Source organism: Pecten maximus, chromosome 1 (genome assembly GCF_902652985.1).
Source record: "Pecten maximus chromosome 1, xPecMax1.1, whole genome shotgun sequence".
NCBI classification, from domain to species: domain Eukaryota; kingdom Metazoa; phylum Mollusca; class Bivalvia; order Pectinida; family Pectinidae; genus Pecten; species Pecten maximus.
The window spans coordinates 48,715,168-48,737,508 of NC_047015.1; the positions used below are offsets into that span (position 1 = coordinate 48,715,168).

Here is a 22,341-nt window from a genome sequence, read left to right on the forward strand (position 1 = left end):
CCTATGACGAAGGTCAATACCTAATCAATTCAATGTACAAACAGAGTCCGTGCAACCACTGCAGCTCATAGGGGACATAACCGGTATTTTCGGTCCAGAACGATATGTATTTTGAAAGGAGTACCCTTGGATCAACCTGAAATATGACGAGGGTTTGAATCGCACACGGAGGAAATTGTCACAGAGACAGAGTGGCTCTCAATCTGTCAATTACACCGTTATTACGATCTATAAATCTGTTCATTTCCTTAGTTAACCAGGAATATTTCTAATTGTGGTTATTGGTTAACCTTTCAGTATTAATTAATTCAGCATTATCAAATCATTACATATTTCACTTGATAAACTTCGTGTTATAAGTAAATTAACAATCAGACAATATACAAAAGTCACATTGATGGAGAGAATAAATGTTCTTTTTTTTAAACAATTTTGACGTTTAATTACTCAAAAAAATAACGTACTCCGTTAGCCGAATACACGTTTCGAAATGAAGGACTATTGCAAGAAATGTTACTACCGCAATACGAATTTTATCTAATCTCTCCAGAAAGGCAAGCCCGAGTCTGTGTCGTTCAATTCTTTGAACACACTGTAGGTCTTGAACAAAATTGAGGTTTTCAACTATTGATGGCAGTAAATATTGATGTTTTTCGGGAAACTCTTCTCTTCTATACACGTGTCTGTATATTGTCATGTCATTGTGCTTACGTCTATCGATAAGCTTTAATATTAGTTATTAGATGGTGAATTTACCGTGGTTACACACCACATACATGTAACTTAAACATTAACCTTAACCAACGTGCTTGTAAAACTAATTACAAAATCAGTATAGATAAGTGTATTAAATGTTCATTTTCGTTCTTTTTTTTCTTTTGGTACCTTTTTCTATCACATTGCATCCGTTCCTAATGGAAGAAACTTGCAAGCCAATGAAAAACTGGATCCTTCGAGTGCGACCGCTGAAAGAGTATGAATATACATTTTTTCAAAGTTTGGAAAAGATAAATTATTATAACTTGGCACTCTTTATTATTATTATTTTTTATTATTTTATTTGTTGTTTCATGAAATTAATTTAATTAATTAATTGTTTTTGTATTATTTTTTATCAGAAATTCATCAGCTAACCTCGGTAATCTGTTTTGGGCAGTAACTTGGTGGCGTGAATATCGAGGGGTCAGATATACCCGGTTTGATATCCAGAATGTCGGCACCTCCGGCTCCAGCACTATTTGTCCCTGGCCAGTTGTTAATGATGGCTAGATAGAGTGGCATACAATTCGTACCGTCTGCAAAAGGTCAAGGTCGCTATACAGAGAATATCACTGCAGATATATCTCATTAATTAACATTGGTGGAGATATTATGTCAGGAAAGGTCAAGGTCGAACATTTAAGGCAACGAGGCTGATCAAAATTAACAACACCGATAAAGAACATAAAAATTATGTTCGTATTCGTGAAAGTTAAAAGTGCAAAATTCTTGCAATAAAATAATCCTGCAGACATTGTTCATAGCTAAACTGCTCTAAATAAAGAAAGATGTCCTCACGTGGTACCTGTTGCCATGGCTAGGGTTTACCTTGATATGCTGTTGTATATATGCTGGAGAAGAAATCGCCTGGAAGGACCTCTACATTAGTGACTGGGGTTGATCCCACAATGCGTCCAAATGGAAAATTGTCGTTTTTGAGGAATTCTTAAATCAAATTGATTAAATCTATTGAAAAATGATCATATAAAATGTACAAGTGTATTACATCTGTTTGAGTTAATAAATGGCAAGTTTTACACTATAACTAAAGTAATTTATTAGAGCATACTTTTAAAATTTCCTTAATGAGGACTTTGGCAATTTAGTTTACTTTGGAATATTATCAGTGGTTTATAATCCAATTGAACGTTCCATGTTTGTTGATATGCCTTGTGGTTCCGTAATGTTCAACGCAACTTTATTCAAACTTGTTTAAATCAGGATATAACAGTTTAAGAGAAAAGCCTAAACATCGAAAGTAATATCTCAATTGAAGTCCTCCCAAATGTCCTTCAAACCATTAAACAAAATAGTAAATAAAATACTGCGCTGTATTAATGAAACTGTTCTCATGTACAAAAACATCAAATCTGTACTTAGCCCAGCCTCGTTAAACTCGCATAGATAATGAAATAGCAATTTTAAGGAAAACCCATCCCTCAAAATAATATCTGTCTTTCCGATATTCCATCAAATTATTGAAAAAATGTGAAACCTAATATCAGATTGATCACCAAATGTATTTCAGCCGGAGCACAAAATATATAACATGGACCCTGCATGGTCTCATTTCCCTTATGCTTCCCACTCCGTGAAAATCTTTACTACGTTGTCTTTTGTTCGTACATTGTATTTTATTCTAGTTGTGTTAGAGTTAGAATTACGGTTACGTTTTTAATGCGGTACTGTTCTCTGTTATTAATTAAATAATTTATCATCATATGGCAAGGTTTATGTTAACGTCATTCGGACTTCATTAATCACGACGGTATCATGATTAACGACTGGCGTCCTTTTAATAAGGAAACGTTGAGAATACTGAAACAGAGAATCATTGTAAAAAATATAACGAAACTTACCTGAAGCACAATATGAAGTCATGTTGTCGGTTAACGTGGACATCTCGCATGTCTTATTCTCGTAAACAAGATACTGATGTCCCTGTGAATGTAGAAAATGTCATATAAGTGTACGTTGCTCAGTAATACTTGTAATCATTAAATGTATAAAATGGCTATGTGTAAGGATAAGTATACCTCTTTTTGTGTTATATTCAAATCATAAACGAAATTGCGGCTCGTTAGGGTACAAATGTTTAAGAAATTTTAAGCTCGTCTTGGAGTTATGATCTCCATTGAAAAACAACATTCATCTAATAAATCTATTATAGGCTCTTTTTTAATTTCCAGACTCCCTTTAGTAATTTCAACATATATGGCCCTAGTATCACTGACGAGTCATAGAAGGACGAAACAACTGTATGGCAGCCATAACATACATAACTGTATGGTATTCCTAATACCACTGACGTGTCCTAGAAGGATATAACAACTGTATGGTGTTCCTAATACCACTGACGTGTCCTAGAAGGATATAACAACTGTATGGTGTTCCTAATACCACTGACGTGTCCTAGAAGGATATAACAACTGTATGGTGTTCCTAATACCACTGACAAGTCATAGAGGGACGAAACAACTCTATTGTGTCGCTAGCATCACTGAAGATACCTAAAAGGACGAAACAATTGTATGGTGTCCCTTTCATCACGGACGAGCCTTAAAAGGACGAATAAACAGTTGTATTGTGTCCTTACATCATAAACGAGTCATGTAAGGACGAAAAACCTGTAGGGTATCCCCTGCATTACTGACGAGCACTAAGAATGGCGAAACAACTATATGATGACGTACCATCAATGACGAGTCCTATATGGGACTAAACAACTGTATGGGTTAGTTCTATATACATTTCTTTTGTACCATCCCCATGATTGTATATGTCTTCTTTCTTGTAAACAAGTCCATAATGTAATACCATGACTGTAATACAGCTAAAAATAACCACTCCATAATACAGTTAATATTACTAAGTAATAGTAGTCAAGAATGTTGCAAATTGCTATCTTGCATTCTCATATGATATCCATTGTTCTGTAATATATCCTATATCCTAATAAAGTCTCGCAGACTGAAATGTCATTTTATTGCTTTTAAAAGTTTGATAAATTCAAAAACTCACTTCACACTATCATATAAGGAACTGTTGGCATCCATAACGAAATTATACCTAATATTCTTGCACTTTTCTTAAATCATGACTTTTTTTTTGCAATGTTTGCAAGAAATTGCACGGAATGAAATGAATTGCAAGGTCAATTATTTAAATATCAAATACAAAATTTAAGTGCCACAGATAATTTGAAAGTTGTTGCGCTTGACTTTGTGAACGTCATCAAGGTTGGTCTTACAAGAAGGGAGGCTTACCGTTTTGTAATTTGAGATGAGGCTTCCTCGCGAGCGTTCTGGTGCTGACTTTACAGACCTGGTGTACCTATCGAAGCCGAGATATGTCAAGCCATTGTCTAGGTCGTATGACACGTGGACAGTCCCATTTGTAATATACAAATCTGGCGTGTCAGAATCATGTATCCCTGAGCCATTTTGTCTGTCCATTGCACCAATACCAAAGTAAAGCAGTCCCTCCCACTGGTTGATCATACAGCATTTCGGCTTTGACACCACAGGTGAGGTGGCTTGTAACAGGAATATCAATACAAAACTTGACCTGGCCATTTTGATCAGTGTAATGCGTATACGTATCTATACTTGCATACTTAAGTTATAGGAATCAGATACTGATGGATTATAAATACACTGATAGGGTCAGTGTGTTCTGTGATAAGATAATAACAACAAGGTCACTTTTGTTTCGTGCGGATGCCTTTGTCATATACGTTTATTGTTTAATATGTGGGAAAAAATCGTCGAAAAATAAAAGAATTATAAAAAAAATGTCACTTTAGTATTTAATGGAAATACATGTTGATTTGACATTACTGTCACTGTAATATGACATTTATTAATTAATATTTTAGAATCCGGTATATCACGGACCTTGACCCGAGTTAAATATCAAATTATTTAACAAGTTTATACAACTATGTAATATTGCATTGACACGAGTGTAAGTATCTATTGATCACACAAATCATTTTTACAAGATACGAAACTAATACTGAGTTTCGTCTTCCCAGCTTCATTCATTCACGATTTCACCAAAGTCTTATCAAGGTGTGTCTTGCTACATCGGCGCAGTCTATTTCAGAACATATCCCAGTTCTTATAATGACATACTTTAGCTTAATATATTTTTTCGCAAACCATTCGTGAAATGCAATTTGCTACATGTGGGGAGTAAAGAGTAACAAAAATATAAAAGAAAAGTACTAGATGTTTTGAGAAAATACATGCCCCTTTATAAGTTATGGTTTGTTGATCACATATTTTTTTTCCAGAGATAGAAGAGTTTGTGGGTGCTATGATTGCATGCAGGCTGGGTTTGCTTAGAAATCGTCGAAAGTTTATTATGGTATTGTTAAAAAATTTAACATGTATTATTTAATTTTGATAAATTGAAATTGGTACCTGGCCGAACATTTGTGATTAGTCGCAGCTAAAAGAAAAACAGAAGAAAAGTACAGAGGTATTACAGGAAAGAATAAGTTTATTCATCTTTTTTATGAAAAAGACTGTGAAAAGAAAGATTCTTTAGCATTTTTACTGAAATTATCAAACAGAAAGAAGTACTTTTTTAATAATCTTTTTGGTAATTCTGGTGTAAAACAAAGAACATATGGGCTAATGTTTAAAACTACTGAAAGTTATAGTCAATAAAATTATGCGATGCATTTTATTTCATTTAATATAACAATGAACTAGCCGACTACCATATCTTTAACATTTGTTTTGGACAATACGATGGCGGAATGTGACTACTGAAAGTTATGATCAATAGAATTATACGAAATAATCTTTTTTACTTTATATAACACAGATTTCATTTACCAGTAAAGAAATTAACTAGCTGACTACTATACCTTTGACTTTTGTTCTGGACAATACGATGGAGGAGTGAATACATTTCGATCTTTGATTCCTCCTGTAGATCCAAGAAATCAACGGCACCCTCTATTCCTAAGCCGGAGTCCTTCAAAATGCCAGATGCAAACAACTGCATACAGTTAGAGTTGGCTGGAATATAAATATATTGTGGAATAGATTGTTTCCTCAAGAATATCTACATTTCTCACCGGCATTGATCCGTCGATTGATCACCTTTGATGACTCTTACTTTCCTGAAGTTCTTTCATCGAAAAAAACATACATGTATAGAAAAGAATAAAACAAATATATACAATAAATCGATGATGCTTTGATACAGCGTCATAATTTCGTGGAATTCTTCCACTATTATTGGATTTATTTTCTTTATAAAGTAATCATTGTGTAGACGTGAAGTGTCTTTGGACATTTTTGAATATGACACTTCAATCTTAATTGAACTTAATTAGCAGCCCTATAACCCGTCTGTCACAAATGAAATTGTCGCGCGATTTGAGCGAGTATGTTAAATTAAAATTAAAGAGGATAGCCTTTTTGTCAATATTTAAGGTATATGTGTCTGTTGTGTCTGATATGAAATCCTGTATTTCACAGTTTTGTTGCGAACAAAATTTTGACATAAATAAGAAATAGTAATAGATTTATTACTTCATTCAAAATGTCAACTCTATACGTACAATAACTTAATTCAAAATTGAATTAATTGAAGATGTAACTAATTGCCTGGCGATTTTACAACCTGATGCATTATTCTTACGTAATACGTCCCCTATTATACATGTACAGTCAAACCTGTCTACAAGGGCCACTTAGGGGTTTACATAAGTTGACATTACAGGTTTGTAAAATAGACACAAGTAGCTTCCTCGGGCTAACACTTCTTTTTTAACGTCTTATTAACAGCCAGGGTAATTTAAGGACGTGCCAGGTTTTGGAGGTGGAGAAAAGCCGGAGTAGGTTTCGAACTCGCAACCCAGAGGTGGAGGGCTAGTGATAAAGTGTCGGGACACCTTAACCACTCGGCCACCGCTGCCCCTCCCGGGCTAACACACTAGATATTAGCACATATCAATGCAAATTGATACAAATAATGAATTTAACAACTTAACTGCACCGTGCAACTGTTTCGTTCGTTTAGGTCAGGTTTCAGTAACCGATGACCTTTATATACAGGTTTACATAGAGGTGGCGCTGTTAGGCTGTATTGAACTTCATGGTGTTTTTATTTTCCAGTGTTAATTACCTGATGCACAATACGTAGACATCTTTGTTGATGAAAGTGGCGTTTTCTCACATGTCTTATTCGCTGTGGATATCGTATACCTCACACCCTGTAAACAATAGTACATACAATATATATCATATCGAAACTAAACAACAATGATGTAATTTTCGAGTCATGACAATATATACCACTGAATAACAGAATGGCTGATTTAACATGCAGCATTACCGTATTGAAATTCGATATAACGATGGCACTTGTCAAAGAAATCGGAGACGAAGTTGACCGTTTGTAAAAATCAAAGTTGACAAACGTCATGGCGTTGACAAGGTCGTAGGACACCCGGGCGGTCCCGTTACAGAACGTAAACTCCTGGAGCCCCGATGACGCGTACCCAAAGAATAGCACGCCCTCCCATTGGTCGTACATACAACATTGCGGCTTGACGGAAGCCGTAGCGAGTACGACAATTGAAGAGGACAACAACAAGATGGACAGCAGTGTAGCCATGATTAACGTTACTTCTGCTTATGAGATAACATTTGTTATCTTGTGTTTATACTTGTCAACTGGCAATGTACTGACCATAAAAAAAAACCAGGCCTGATAAAGTAGGTAAACTTTGAGCTAGATCATTGTTCTATATATATCTGAATTTTTTTTTCTATTTTTTTTTTCGAAGTCATTAATGGTTTGGTAAACAACATTAGTTGAATTATGTGGAGGAAATTCGGTATCCAAAGGTCGATAAGATGTACACTCGAAGCAGCCTGTTTCTTGTAGCGGTAATGTAGATTCACAATTTATATCAGATTTCGATTTTTTCCCTTTTCCGTCTCATTAACATAATATATGCTTTTGTATTGATTTCTATTTCTTGAATAAAATCAACAACTGAACCTCTGACTCAAATTGTTTAAAGGCTATATTCCTTTGTTTGAATAAGGTTTAGGTCGTCAAAATTAAAGTCACTTGAAAAATTTTAATATGTATTTTTTCCAAGTAGTAAAAAATATTATCTTTACATTAATACGACAGTTTAACTCTCAAGATAAACCAATGATCTTCGAGTATGAAGTCCTGAAAATTCTGAATTCGGCCCGAAGTATCACTAATTACCCCCAAAGACATACGGTATTTGTCTGCAATACGCCTTTTCCTGTATATTTCGGCGTTAATTTCATTACATGTAGGCACACACACTCATATTATAATCATCGTTCGGACATAGATTTCATCAATGGAAATTGTGAATGTTTCTGATGTTCGAAAGAAGGAATATCCATTTAAAAGACTGCAAAAAATAAATGAAACATACCCATTAAAACATTCTGAGAAACAAACGCCAGGTTTTTCGAAATGGGCGTCTACTGCTCAATTGAGGACATCCACCATTTAATCCCAAATCCCATTAAAGGCACATCATCAACATTAGAAACGGGAGTATAGTTATCAGTAATCCTATTGAAGAACATGTCAGATATCGACATGAAAACGAAACTACAACTCTTAAAATAAGGGCAAAATATCAACACAATACATATTTGCTGAGAAATCTTGGCAATAAGATTTGATTGACATGGCCAATATATTTTTTTCAAAGCAAATACATCGTAAATATATCTAAAGGTAAGGTTTGCAATGTCTCTGTTACCTATTCTGACAAGGGTTTCTATTTAAGTAGCTTGGTATAAAAACAAAACCAAGTCGACAAACAGAGAGACACAGTTTGTTCCGAAGGGTATGTCAGTCAGCCAACAGAGAGACACAGTTTGTTCCCAAGGGTATGTCAACCAGCCAACAGAGAGACAGTTTGTTCACAAGGGTATGTCAGTCAGCCAACTGAGAGACACAGTTTGTTCCCAAGGGTATGTCAGTCAGCCAACAGAGAGACACAGTTTGTTCCCAAGGGTATGTCAGTCAGCCAACAGAGAGACACAGTCTGTTCCCATGGGTATGTCAGTCAGCCAACAGAGGGACACAGTTTGTTCCCAAGGGTATGTCAGTCAGCCAACAGAGGGACACAGTTTGTTCCCATGGGTATGTCAGTCAGCCAACAGAGAGACACAGTTTGTTCCCATGGGTATGTCAGTCAGCCAACAGAGGGACACAGTTTGTTCCCAAGGGTATGTTAGTCAGCCAACAGAGAGTCAGTTTGTCCTCAAGGGTATGTCAGTCAGCCAACAGAGTCAGTTTGTTACCAAGGGTATGTTAGGCAGCCAACAGAGGGACACAGTTTGTTCCCAAGGGTATGTTAGTCAGCCAACAGAGGGACACAGTTTGTTCCCAAGGGTATGTCAGTCAGCGAACAGAGGGACACAGTCTGTTCCCAAGGGTATGTCAGTCAGCGAACAGAGGGACACAGTCTGTTCCCAAGGGCATGTCAGTCAGCCAACAGAGGGATACAGTTTGTTCCCAAGGGTATGTCAGTCAGCCAACAGAGATACACAGTTTGTTCCCAAAGGTATGCCAATGTCTGTTGAAAGCTCTTGTCGGCAAGCTCAACAGAGATGATGTCAATGAGATATCCAATCATTCTTAATGACGTGGTGTTTTTCCTCTTGACATTAGACTCTCCAGTATAGAATTCGCAGCCATGTATACTGCCCTCCAAAAGTTCTGTTACACTTGGAACGTTTAAATCGAATAGCCAGCAAACACAATTTATGAAAAAGTGTTGTAAAATCCGTAAGATAGTCCATTGTAAGTGACGATTGCATTTGTAATAAGAAGTTGGGATAACGGACTTGTTGAGTAAGTTTTCAATTAGCCAATACTCTCGTCTCTTGATTATGAAAAAAAATGTGTAGGTTTTCGCTGGTATCAAGCAAGCAGAACTCCGTTTGCTCATCAGCAGATAGTTAAGTGTTATTTTGAAATCGGGCCAAGCAATACAGAAGTAATTACCAACAGTAGGAAAACAGCGATACAAGCGATGTATGGGTGTGAACTATGCTGAGGAGTAATTCGTGTTTGATAGAAGACTGAATTCATTGACGAGCTTTATTTGAGTTTTATTTAACATGAGGTTCACTTCAAAACTATGTTTTGTTTATTTTCGGTACAGGTGATAATAGGACTGATGTAAAAAAAAAAGGGGGTATATTTTGTATATCATAGGAATTTAGATCTTCATGGCCTTTGCAGTCGATGAATCAGAAGACACTTAATTTCCGGAAAACGTGGTCTTGTAATCGATGTACTTTTACACTTTCGTCTCCATGCCAGTATTCCAAGTTTGTTTGTTTGTTTTTATATTATGACACTGTTTGGTCGAATTCTGGAACAGTTTATCTTTCTATTGTCATATAATTGAATTGCTGTTTTGGAGGTAGCTGGTGATTTTGGCAATGTTCAGACATCTTGTGAGTCAAAGTCAGCGTTGTCCGCATCATTCTGTTCAAGCAGTATTCATTTCAGTCCATCCAGTGTGTTAGACGAATTTTGACACTTGCTAGTATGACAGGGGAGGTAACCCGTACACCAAGTAGATAACTCAGTAATCTCTAGTATTACGACCTATAGTTTGTGCTATCTTCATTTAACAATAATGAAAGAAAACTGAATTATGTGTGGCGATGTCTGTAAACATATTGATGTAACAATGCGAAAACAAATAACATCAAACAACATTATACCGAAATTGAAAAAGCCTTATAACCAAGAAGGACCACTCTTGCCATTTAGTTACGTTTACAAATAAAAAAAAAATACAAACCATCGTAACCTATTTGAGAAATAACCAAAATGATATTAGAAAATGTATACCAAGTCATCAAGCTAGCACTGCGAAGTGTTCAAACCACGTTATTTGCAAATAGTTCAACTAATTTTATATAATGCATATTGTCTGTTTCTTTACTTTCGTTGAAGCTGTTGTTTGTCTGGTTTGCAATGCCTTAAAACAATATTTCAATTTCTTCAAAACCATGACTTAATTCAAGTGTTGTCCTTGTTTCTAAGTTTTAGGGTTTTTGTACGGCTTCAGAAGTGTTCAAAAACAGAATTGACTATATTTGGTATAATTTTTGTTTAAACCCTCTCGTCTTTCTTTCAATTATCGAAACATTGTTTTGCTTCAACCCCTTTATTATTTGGTTACACTGTTTATACTGTAAATCACTTAGATTTCGTGAATACTTTATTTCGCGAACTTACTTCTTCCGACGGTTTAGTCCTTAGACTATAAGCCCTATATGATAGGTCAAGCAGGGCTCTAACACTAAGAGGCATGCTGATCCCATGTAGTGATCAAATGTGATGATTCTCTAAGTGATAGGACATGCATGCCAGTAAAACGTGATAGCTATAATTAGCTCTAAGCTGGTCAGGAGATGACCACTGACTGACATATTAGTAATCTCGTTGTCTCAATGACTTGAGCCAGCCTCAAATTAAGGTATACATTGCACACAGTGTAGTATATACTATATGGGTAACATAATTGATAATTGTTTTAATAACATTTATGAAAATATAAAGCCATAAGAAAGATAACTCATCGTACACAAATGTATTCAATTTCATTTTCATTCATTCACGATTTCACCAAAGTCTTCTTACAAGTGTGTCTTATTTCATCGACGTAGGCTATTTTAGAGCATATCCCATGTCTTATTATGACATACTTTAACCAAATATATTGTTTCACCATTCGTGAAATGCAATTTGCTACATGTGGAGAGTAAAGAGTAACAAAAATAGCAATGGAAAGTACTTGGTGTTTTCAGAAAATACAAGCCCCTTTACATGTAATGGCTGATTAATCCCAAATTTTTTTCCAGAGAAAGAAGAGTTTGTGTGCTATGAATGCATGCTGGCTGGGGATTGCTTAGTAATCGACGCTAGTGGTATTATTAACATGTATTATTTGATTTTGATGAATTGATATTCGTACCTGACCAAACATTTGTTGCTAGCCGAACTTCAAAGAAAAACAGAAGAAAAGCTCAGAGGCATAACAGGAAAAATATGTTTATTTTTTATTTTTATGAAAAAGACTGCAGAGTCAAAAGAAAGATTCTTCGTCATTTTCCTGAAAGTATCAAACAGAAAGAAGTTAAAAAAACAACTTTTTGGTCATTTAGGTGTTAAACAAAGAACATATGAGCTAATGTTAACTAATGAAAGTTATAAATAATACAATAATACGAGGCATTTTATTTCATTTTATATAAAACTTTAATTCTTTTTACCAACAATGAATTAGCTGACTACTATACCTTTAAAATTTGTTTTGGACAATACGATGGCGTAGTGAAAGTTATAATCTATAAAATTATACGAAATAATTTCATTTTACTTTATATTACACTGACTTCATTTACCAGTAAAGAAATCAAATAGTTGACTAACATACCTTTGACATTTGTTCTGGACAATACGATGGCGGAGTGAATATTTTTCGGTCTTTGATGCCCTCTTGTAGATCGAGGAAATCAACAGCACCCTCTATTCCTACCCCGGGAGCCTTCAAGATACCAGATGCAAACAACGGCATACAGTTAGAGTTGTCTGGAATAGAAAAATATGGCGACAAAATTAGACATTTATTTCCGTAACTTCCAAAAAGACAAAATGAAATGACATAACGGCATTTTTAACAGTATGATAAGGGTAACTTCAAATCATTATTTGAAGGTTTTTATACAAATGATATGTTTGTCATTTTTGAGATTGAAATGTTCTTGATAAAAAAACTACTGTTTTGTTTGTTGTTTTTTTTCTCATTATTAGAAAGACATTCTATTATGACCAATGACCAATACTGTTGAACTCTAAGGTATATGGAAAATATGACTCATTTTAGGTAGTGTACTGTATATCGGTTTCGCGATTTACACATGGTTTAAAGCTAAAAGGAATTATTTTAGTGTGGATTATAAAACAATCTCAAAGTTTGTCGATATTTTTCTTCTTTTCAACACATACTTGAATGCATGCTTCTATTCTATCTTAGAGAATAGCTAAAGATAGAACGTCTTAAATGTTACAACTTTTATTAACTGTACATAAGAAATATGTTTGGTAATTTTTGCTTGTCCTATTAATTTATGTTTTATTTTATAAGAATATGTATCAAATTTATTATCATTGGACATACCTTGGTATATTGTGGAATAGATTGTTTCCTCAAGAATATCCACATTTTTCACCGGCATTGATCCACCGATTGATCCTCTTGGATGACTTTTACTTTCCTGAAATTCTTTCATAAAAAAGGATTTTACAATAAATCAATGGTGCTATGATACAGCGTAATAATTACGTGGGATTCTTCCACTATTATTGGATTTATTTTCTTTATAAAGAGATCATTGTATAGACGTGAAGTGTTTTTGGACATTTTTGAAAATAACGCTTAAATCTTAATTGAAACTCAATCTAAAACCCTATAACCCTGTCCGTCGCACATGAAATTGTCGCGCGATTTGGGCGAGTATGGTAAATTACAATTAAAGAAGATATCCTGTTTGTCAATATTTAAGATTTATGTGTATGTTATGTCTGATATGCAATCCTGTGTTTCACTGTTTTATTACGAACAAAATTTTGAAAAAAGAAATGAATGATGATAGATTTAGTACTTCATACAAAACGTCAACTCCGAATACAATAACTTAATTCAAACTTAAAATAATTGAAGATGTTACTAATTGCCTGGTGATATCTTATGCATAATTATTCTAATGTAATTAGTCCCCTAATATACAGTCAAGCCTGTCTACAATGGCCACTTAGGGGTCACATAAGTTGACTTAACAGGTTTGTAAAATATACACACAAGCACCTTCCTCTGGCCGTGACATGTCAGGGTCAGAGAAATATCGGGCTAACACAAAATTTTAGCACATTTCAATGCAAATAGGGGGTAAGTTGAATTTGAGCCAGGAAACGAATTCAACCATTTAACTGCACCATCCAGCCTTTCGTTGGTCTAGGTTAGGGTTCAGAAACCAGTGGACTTTATAGACAGGTTTACATAGAGGTGTCTTTTAGACTGTATTGAACTTAATGGTGTTTTTATTTGCCAGTGTTAATTACCTGATGCACAATACGTAGTCATCTTTGTTGTCGAAAGTGGCGTTTTCTCACATGTCTTATTCGCTGTGGATATCGTATACTTCACACCCTGTAAACAATAACACATGCAATATTGATCATATCGAAGACCATACAACAGTCATGTAATTTTCGAGTCATGACAATATATATCAACTGTAGACGAGAATGGCTGATTTTACATGTAGCATTACCGTATTGAAATGAGATATAACGATGGCACTTGTCAAAGAAATCGGAGACGAAGTTGACCGTTTGTAAATATCAAAGTTGACAAACGTCATGGCGTTGACAAGGTCGTATGACACCCGGGCTGTCCCGTTACAGAACGTAAACTCCTGGAGCCCCGATGATGCGTACCCAAAGAATAGCACGCCCTCCCATTGGTCGTACATACAACATTGCGGCTTGACCGAAGCTGTAGTGAGTACGAGAAGTGAGAACAACAACAACATGGACAGCAAAGTAGCCATGATATATACCTTACTTCCGCTGATGAGATAACATTAGTTATCTAGTGTGTATACTTGTCTACTGCTGATATGCTGACCATATTAACAGGCCCGATAAAGGTGTATAAACGTTGAGCTAGACCATTTTTCTATATATATATATGTAATACTTAGACAAAAAACGATGATTTATTTTTTTCCAAATCATTAATGGTTTGGTAACAACATTAGATGTGGAGGAATTTCGGTATCCGAATGTCGATAAGCTGTGCACTCCCAGCAGATTCTTATACCGTTTATGCAGTAGGTTCACAATTTATATCCGATTTCGATTTTTAGGTCACATAGGTGATCTATTGCGATCGCATTTTGTCCGGGCTTTTGTTCGTGCGTCGTCCGTCGTGCTTCGTAATCAATTTACATTTTTGACTTCTTCTCAGAAACCCCTGAACCAATTATAATAAAATTTTGCAGAAATCTTCCATTGCCCAAGGTCAACCAAAATTGTGAATTTATGGTCCCCATCCCCCAGGGAACTGAGGGCGGGACCAAAAAGGGTCAAATTGACTGAAAATTCCAAAATCTTCTTCTCAAGACCTAAGTATGGTAGAATCAAATACTCTTCGTAGAAGGAAGGGTCAAAAGATGCTTTACCAAAATTGTGAATTTCATAACCCTGGGTTCTCATGTTTGCCCCTTGGGAGGGGTAAACTTTACTATAGCTGGAGAAAATAATATTTTTGACTATCATTTGTTTGATTTATGTTGGAATTCATTCTAACTTAATTTACGCTATCAGCATGGGATGACAGTCTGATGGTATATACACGCTGGCCTTGATTGACCCCCATGAGCTAATGGGTGGAACCAAAAAGGGTCAAATTAACTGAAATATTTCAAAATTCAGGTGATCGTTAAGGCCCATAAGCCTCTTGCATGATTTTACATCTCATTTAGATATACTTTGTGTCATTTTTTTTCTGAATAATATCAACAACTGTACCTCTAGTCCAAAATTGTTTAAACGACTGCAAATTGTAAATGAAGCATACCCACGAAAAAGTCCTGAGAAACAAACACAAGGTTTTTCGAAATGAGCGTTTACTACTCCATTGAAGACATCCACCATTTAAGTGAAAATCCCGTTAATGTCACATTCTCAACATTAGAAACGGGAGTATAGTGATAAGAAAAGAACATGTCAGATATCGACATGAAAACGAAACCGTAATTTTAACTCTGAAAATAAGGGCAAAATATCAACACAATACATATTTGCGGAGAGACCTTGCCAAAGTACTAGGAGAATAACACAAGGGGTTCCAGGAGGGTAAACGTCTTCTGCTTCGTCAACGACATCCACCATACAAATATAGATGTACTCTAGGTTAAGTCACATGCTGAATATACGAGAATCACGTACACGCCTGATTAAACATCGCACAAGGAAATAGAATATTTCCAAACGAGACCATAAAACTTCCATGGTCTTCATCATCTCTAGAAACCTTGCATACTTTTTGTTTTTTGTTTTGTTTTTGTTTTTTGTTTTTTGTTTGTTTTTTTGTTTTTTGTTTTGTCAGTAGTTCACGACATCTGTCAAGTAAATCGGGATAATGGACACAAGTCCTTGAATATCGCATCAACTTTCACACGTTAAACACGTTGGTATGGAAAGCATGCAGGAGGAATATTTCTAGGAATAGAAAATTAAAAACTTGGAAATTGAAATCACCACGCTTAGTTAGCATATAGCTAATTGTAAGCTGTCTTGGCTGGTAGCATTGTGAGAAAATATTGAGATAAGCGGTTGATGTTTAAGAATATGAAGTGTCGTTGATTTTAAGATGTATAGTGTAGATTTGACTGACATTACATCGTTAATATATCTAAAGGTAACGTTTGCAAAGTCTCTGTTACCCATTCTGATCAGGTTTTCTTTTTAAGTAGCTTGGTATAGAACAAGTCGGCCAACAGAGAGACATACTTTGTTCCTAAGGTTATGCCAAAAGTCTGTTAAAAGCTCTTATCACCAAGCTCACCAAAGAGGCGAAAACCAATCATTCTTACTGACGTGGTGGGTTTTCTTCTTGACCTTAGTCTCCGCAGTATACAATTCACTGCCATGTATATGCAAGTTCGTTCGCCTTATTTTAAAGAATGGTATTGAAATGAGTAAAAAAAATAAGTGTTTAAATAGAAGAAAGCTGTTAGAAGATTGTGTGTAAGATTCATCAAATGTTCTTTGGTGCTCCTCGAAATCCACATTCAATTCGTTTTACTTACTGCAACCCTGACTTAATAGAAATAAGAAGTTGGGATAAAGGCCTTGCTGAGCAAGTTCTCAATTAGTCAATACTTAATTATGAAGAAAACAATAATGTGAAATAGGTTTTCGCCGGTATCAAGCAAGCAGAACTCCTTTTTGCGCATCAGTAGATAGTTATGTGTGATTTTGAAATCGGGTCAAGCAATACAGAAGTAATTACCAACAGTAGTAAAACAGCGATTATGTTTTGTTTATTTTTGGTACAGGTGATAATAGTACTAATATAAAAAATGTACATTTTGTATATCACAGAAATTTAGATCTGCATGGCCTTTGTAGTCGATGAATTAGAAGACACTTAATTTCCGGAAAACATGTACTTTTACACTTTCGTCTCCATGCCAGTATTCCAAGTTTGTTTGTTTGTTTGTTTTTATATTATGACACTGTTTGGTCGATTCTTGGAACAGTTTATCTTTCTATTGTTACCGAATTAAATTGCTGTTTTGAGGTAACTGGTCATTTTGGCAATTTTCAGACATCATGTGAGTCACAGTCAGCGTTGTCCGCATCATTCTGTTCAAGCAGTATTCATTTCAGTCTATCAAGTGTGGTAGACGAATATTGCCACTTACTAGTATGTCAGGGGAGGTAACCCGTACATTAAGTAGATAACTGAGTAATATCTAGTATTAAGACATATAGTACATGTATGTGCTATCTTCATTCATACAAATTTTTGTTTAAAGTGAATTATGTGTGGCGATGTCTGTAAACGTATTGATGTAACAATGCGAAAACAAATAATATCAAGCAGTATTGAAATTACGTACCGAAAATGAAAAAGCCTTGAAACGAAGAAGGACAACTCTTGCCATCTAGTTAGGTTTCCAAATAAAAATACAAACCGGCCTAATAATGAACATTGTTTTTAGGTAGTGAAAACTACATTATAAACCTACTTGAGAAATAACCGAAATTCATATTGGAAAATGTATATCAAGTAATCAAGCTACCACTCGAATATTCAAACCACGTTATTTGCAAATAGTCCGACTACCCTTATATTATGCAAATTGTCTGTTTCTTTACTTTCGTCGAATCTTTTGTCGGTCTGGTTTCCAATGCCTTAAAAAAATACATGTATTTTGAATTCTTCAAAACCATGACTTAATTCAAGGGTTATTCCTTTTTTAGGTTTTTGCCCAGCTTAAGAAGTATTCAAAAACAGAATTGACTACATTCGATGTATTTTTAGTTTACTCACTGTCGGTTTCTTACAAGTATCGTAACATTGTGTTTGCTTACACCCCTTTATTATTTGGTTACACTGTTTATACTGTAAATCACTTAGATTTCGTGAATACTTTATTTCGCGAACTTACTTCTTCCGACGGATTAGTCCTTAGACTATAAGCCCTGAAAGGTCAAGCAGGGCTCTAACACCAAGAGGCATGCTGATCCCATGTAGTGATCAAATGTGATGATTCTCTAAAGGATAGGACATGCATGCCAGTAACACGTGATATAGATATAATTAGCTCTAAGCTGGTCAGGTAACTTGGAGATGACCACTGACTGACATATTAGTAATCTCGTTGTCTCAATGACTTGAGCTATATTATATACTTTATGGGTCACATAATTATTTTTTAAAATAGCATTTTATTAAAATATTTAAGCATTGATGTGATTTTTTTTTAGTTTCATCGGGGTATGAAACAAATTTTGTTTGCAAACGTAGCGGATTCTTACAGAAGTTTGCAAACAAAATTTGTTTCATACCCCGATGAAACTAAAAAATAATTGACATCAACGCTTATAATTGATTTTTGAAAATGATTTTCTAATTTAAAACATGTTTTATGTACAATTTTACTGGTTTTAAATGGGATTCTTTTTCTCAAATCAATACGCAACGTCAATTGTCGTATTGTGACGTCACATTTTTCGCGCCATTCTCGGAATTTCTTACATAGAAGAATGAAAATAATTGTTCGACCAATCACATTTGAGTATTTACCATGAAAACAAAGAAAAATTAATTATAAAACCATAATAAGAAAACCCATCTTTTTTCCATGAAATGCATTCTATTTTCGTACAAATATTCGCGAATTCAAATATTTGCGATGGACTACCCACGCACATTAACGCGAAAATAAATCCCACACGAAATATAAATGATTTACAGTATGTAGCACTATTAAGTAGGCATCAGTTCCGCGCTGTCACAATGAGACAAAACACAAACATACCACAGCCAACCAAAACACACACACACACACACACTCACACCCACACACACACACACTACACGCATGCATCTAGCAGACCGTCCTTAAATGACCTTAGCTGTAACTGTAAACTAATCAATATATAATGAGATAAGCCCATTTTTATGGTGGTATTTGACAAATTATTATACAGATCAAAGTGACTTTCACTGTGACCTCCATTACATCATGAATCAAATATGTTGTTGATTTGGCGGTGACACTTAATTGTCGCACAACTATCAATGACAGTATGCACTAAAACATGTAAATTTCTAGCAATTAACTTATCATGGTATACACAATACACAGGCCAAGTGTGTCACTAGAAACAGCCCTAGCGATGAACAGAGAAACATTTTATTCACAAAATGTGGATACCAGTATTCTTTTCTCTATTTTTTCTTTGTCAATAGTATTTTTCATTTTATTTAACATGCCTATATCATGTTCAAGATAGAAATTAATTAAGTTAAGGGATATGTACCCTCGCCTTCTATACTTTGATATCTGTTGAAGCCAAATTTGATCTTCCTTCATTCTCTTCTGGTTTCCACATCCGTCCTAGCATTACTAAGTCCAAGGAGATAAAACAGTTGTATGATACAGTATGATTGGTCAAGGAGATAAAACAGTTGTATGATACAGTATGATTGGTCAAGGAGATAAAACAGTTGTATGATACAGTATGATGGGTCAAGGAGATAAAACAGTTGTATGATACAGTATGATGGGTCAAGGAGATAAAACAGTTGTATGATACAGTATGATGGGTCAAGGAGATAAAACAGTTGTATGATACAGTATGATTGGTCAAGGAGGATAAAACAGTTGTATGATACAGTATGATTGGTCAAGGAGATAAAACAGTTGTATGATACAGTATGATGGGTCAAGGAGGATAAAACAGTTGTATGATACAGTATGATTGGTCAAGGAGGATAAAACAGTTGTATGATACAGTATGATGGGTCAAGGAGATAAAACAGTTGTATGATACAGTATGATGGGTCAAGGAGATAAAACAGTTGTATGATACAGTATGATGGGTCAAGGAGATAAAACAGTTGTATGATACAGTATGATTGGTCAAGGAGGATAAAACAGTTGTATGATACAGTATGATTGGTCAAGGAGAAAAAACAGTTGTATGATACAGTATGATTGGTCAAGGAGGATAAAACAGTTGTATGATACAGTATAATGGGTCAAGGAGATGAAACAATTGTATGATACAGTATGATTGGTCAAGGAGGATAAAACAGTTGTATGATACAGTATGATTGGTCAAGGAGATAAAACAGTTGTATGATACAGTATGATGGGTCAAGGAGGATAAAACAGTTGTATGATACAGTATGATGGGTCAAGGAGATAAAACAGTTGTATGATACAGTATGATGGGTCAAGGAGATAAAACAGTTGTATGATACAGTATGATGGGTCAAGGAGATAAAACAGTTGTATGATACAGTATGATGGGTCAAGGAGGATAAAACAATTGTATGATACAGTATGATTGGTCAAGGAGGATAAAACAGTTGTATGATACAGTATGATGGGTCAAGGAGGATAAAACAGTTGTATGATACAGTATAATGGGTCAAGGAGATGAAACAATTGTATGATACAGTATGATTGGTCAAGGAGATAAAACAGTTGTATGATACAGTATGATGGGTCAAGGAGGATAAAACAGTTGTATGATACAGTATGATTGGTCAAGGAGGATAAAACAGTTGTATGATACAGTATGATGGGTCAAGGAGATAAAACAGTTGTATGATACAGTATGATGGGTCAAGGAGATAAAACAGTTGTATGATACAGTATGATGGGTCAAGGAGATAAAACAGTTGTATGATACAGTATGATTGGTCAAGGAGGATAAAACAGTTGTATGATACAGTATGATTGGTCAAGGAGAAAAAACAGTTGTATGATACAGTATGATTGGTCAAGGAGGATAAAACAGTTGTATGATACAGTATAATGGGTCAAGGAGATGAAACAATTGTATGATACAGTATGATTGGTCAAGGAGGATAAAACAGTTGTATGATACAGTATGATTGGTCAAGGAGATAAAACAGTTGTATGATACAGTATGATGGGTCAAGGAGGATAAAACAGTTGTATGATACAGTATGATGGGTCAAGGAGATAAAACAGTTGTATGATACAGTATGATGGGTCAAGGAGATAAAACAGTTGTATGATACAGTATGATGGGTCAAGGAGATAAAACAGTTGTATGATACAGTATGATGGGTCAAGGAGGATAAAACAATTGTATGATACAGTATGATTGGTCAAGGAGGATAAAACAGTTGTATGATACAGTATGATGGGTCAAGGAGGATAAAACAGTTGTATGATACAGTATAATGGGTCAAGGAGATGAAACAATTGTATGATACAGTATGATTGGTCAAGGAGGATAAAACAGTTGTATGATACAGTATGATTGGTCAAGGAGATAAAACAGTTGTATGATACAGTATGATGGGTCAAGGAGATAAAACAGATGTATGATACAGTATGATGGGTCCAGGAGGATAAAACAATTGTATGATACAGTATGATTGGTCAACGAGGATGAAACAGTTGTATGACATAGTATGATGGGTCAAGGAGGATAAAACAGTTGTATGATACAGTATGATTGGTCAAGGATGGTAAAACAGTTGTATGATACAGTATGATTGGTCCAGGAGGATACAACAGTTGTATGATACAGTATGATTGGTCAAGGATGGTAAAACAGTTGTATGATACAGTATGATTGGTCCAGGAGGATACAACAGTTGTATGATACAGTATGATTGGTCAAGGAGGATAAAACAGTTTAATGATACAGTATGATGGGTCAAGGAGATAAAACAGTTGTATGATACAGTATGATGGGTCAAGGAGATAAAACAGTTGTATGATACAGTATGATTGGTCAAGGAGATAAAACAGTTGTATGATACAGTATGAAGGGTCAAGGAGATAAAACAGTTGTATGATACAGTATGATGGGTCAAGGAGGATAAAACAATTGTATGATACAGTATGATTGGTCCAGGAGGATAAAACAGTTGTATGATACAGTATGATGGTTCCCAGGAGGATAAAACAATTGTATGATACAGTATGATTGGTCAAGGAGGATAAAACAGTTGAATGATACAGTATGATTGGTCAAGGAGGATAAACAAGTTGTATGATACAGTATGATGGGTCAAGGAGATAAAACAGTTGTATGATACAGTATGATTGGTCAAGGAGATAAAACAGTTGTATGATACAGTATGATTGGTTCAGGAGGATAAAACAATTGTATGATACAGTATGATGGGTCAAGGAGGACAAAACAGTTGTATGATACAGTATGATGGGTCAAGGAGAT

The 22,341-nt window shown here is 35.1% G+C and overlaps 2 protein-coding genes across 2 annotated transcripts; both read right to left on the minus strand.

Moving 5' to 3' along the window:
- Positions 1 to 875: 875 nt before the first annotated feature.
- Positions 876 to 4,379, minus strand: LOC117336515. The gene is made up of 5 exons (XM_033897129.1): positions 4,026 to 4,379; positions 2,619 to 2,700; positions 1,588 to 1,704; positions 1,135 to 1,295; positions 876 to 965 (listed from the first exon to the last, which is right to left on the minus strand). Exons 1-5 carry the CDS (start codon positions 4,332 to 4,334, stop codon positions 912 to 914), a joined length of 723 nt encoding a protein of 240 aa, XP_033753020.1. The 5' UTR covers positions 4,335 to 4,379; the 3' UTR covers positions 876 to 911.
- Positions 4,380 to 11,839: 7,460 nt separating this feature from the next.
- On the minus strand, positions 11,840 to 14,489 carry LOC117336525. The gene is made up of 5 exons (XM_033897139.1): positions 14,145 to 14,489; positions 13,933 to 14,020; positions 12,992 to 13,096; positions 12,248 to 12,402; positions 11,840 to 11,923 (listed from the first exon to the last, which is right to left on the minus strand). The coding sequence occupies exons 1-5, from the start codon at positions 14,421 to 14,423 to the stop codon at positions 11,897 to 11,899; spliced, it is 654 nt and encodes a 217-aa protein (XP_033753030.1). The 5' UTR covers positions 14,424 to 14,489; the 3' UTR covers positions 11,840 to 11,896.
- Between the last annotated feature and the right edge of the window lie 7,852 nt (positions 14,490 to 22,341).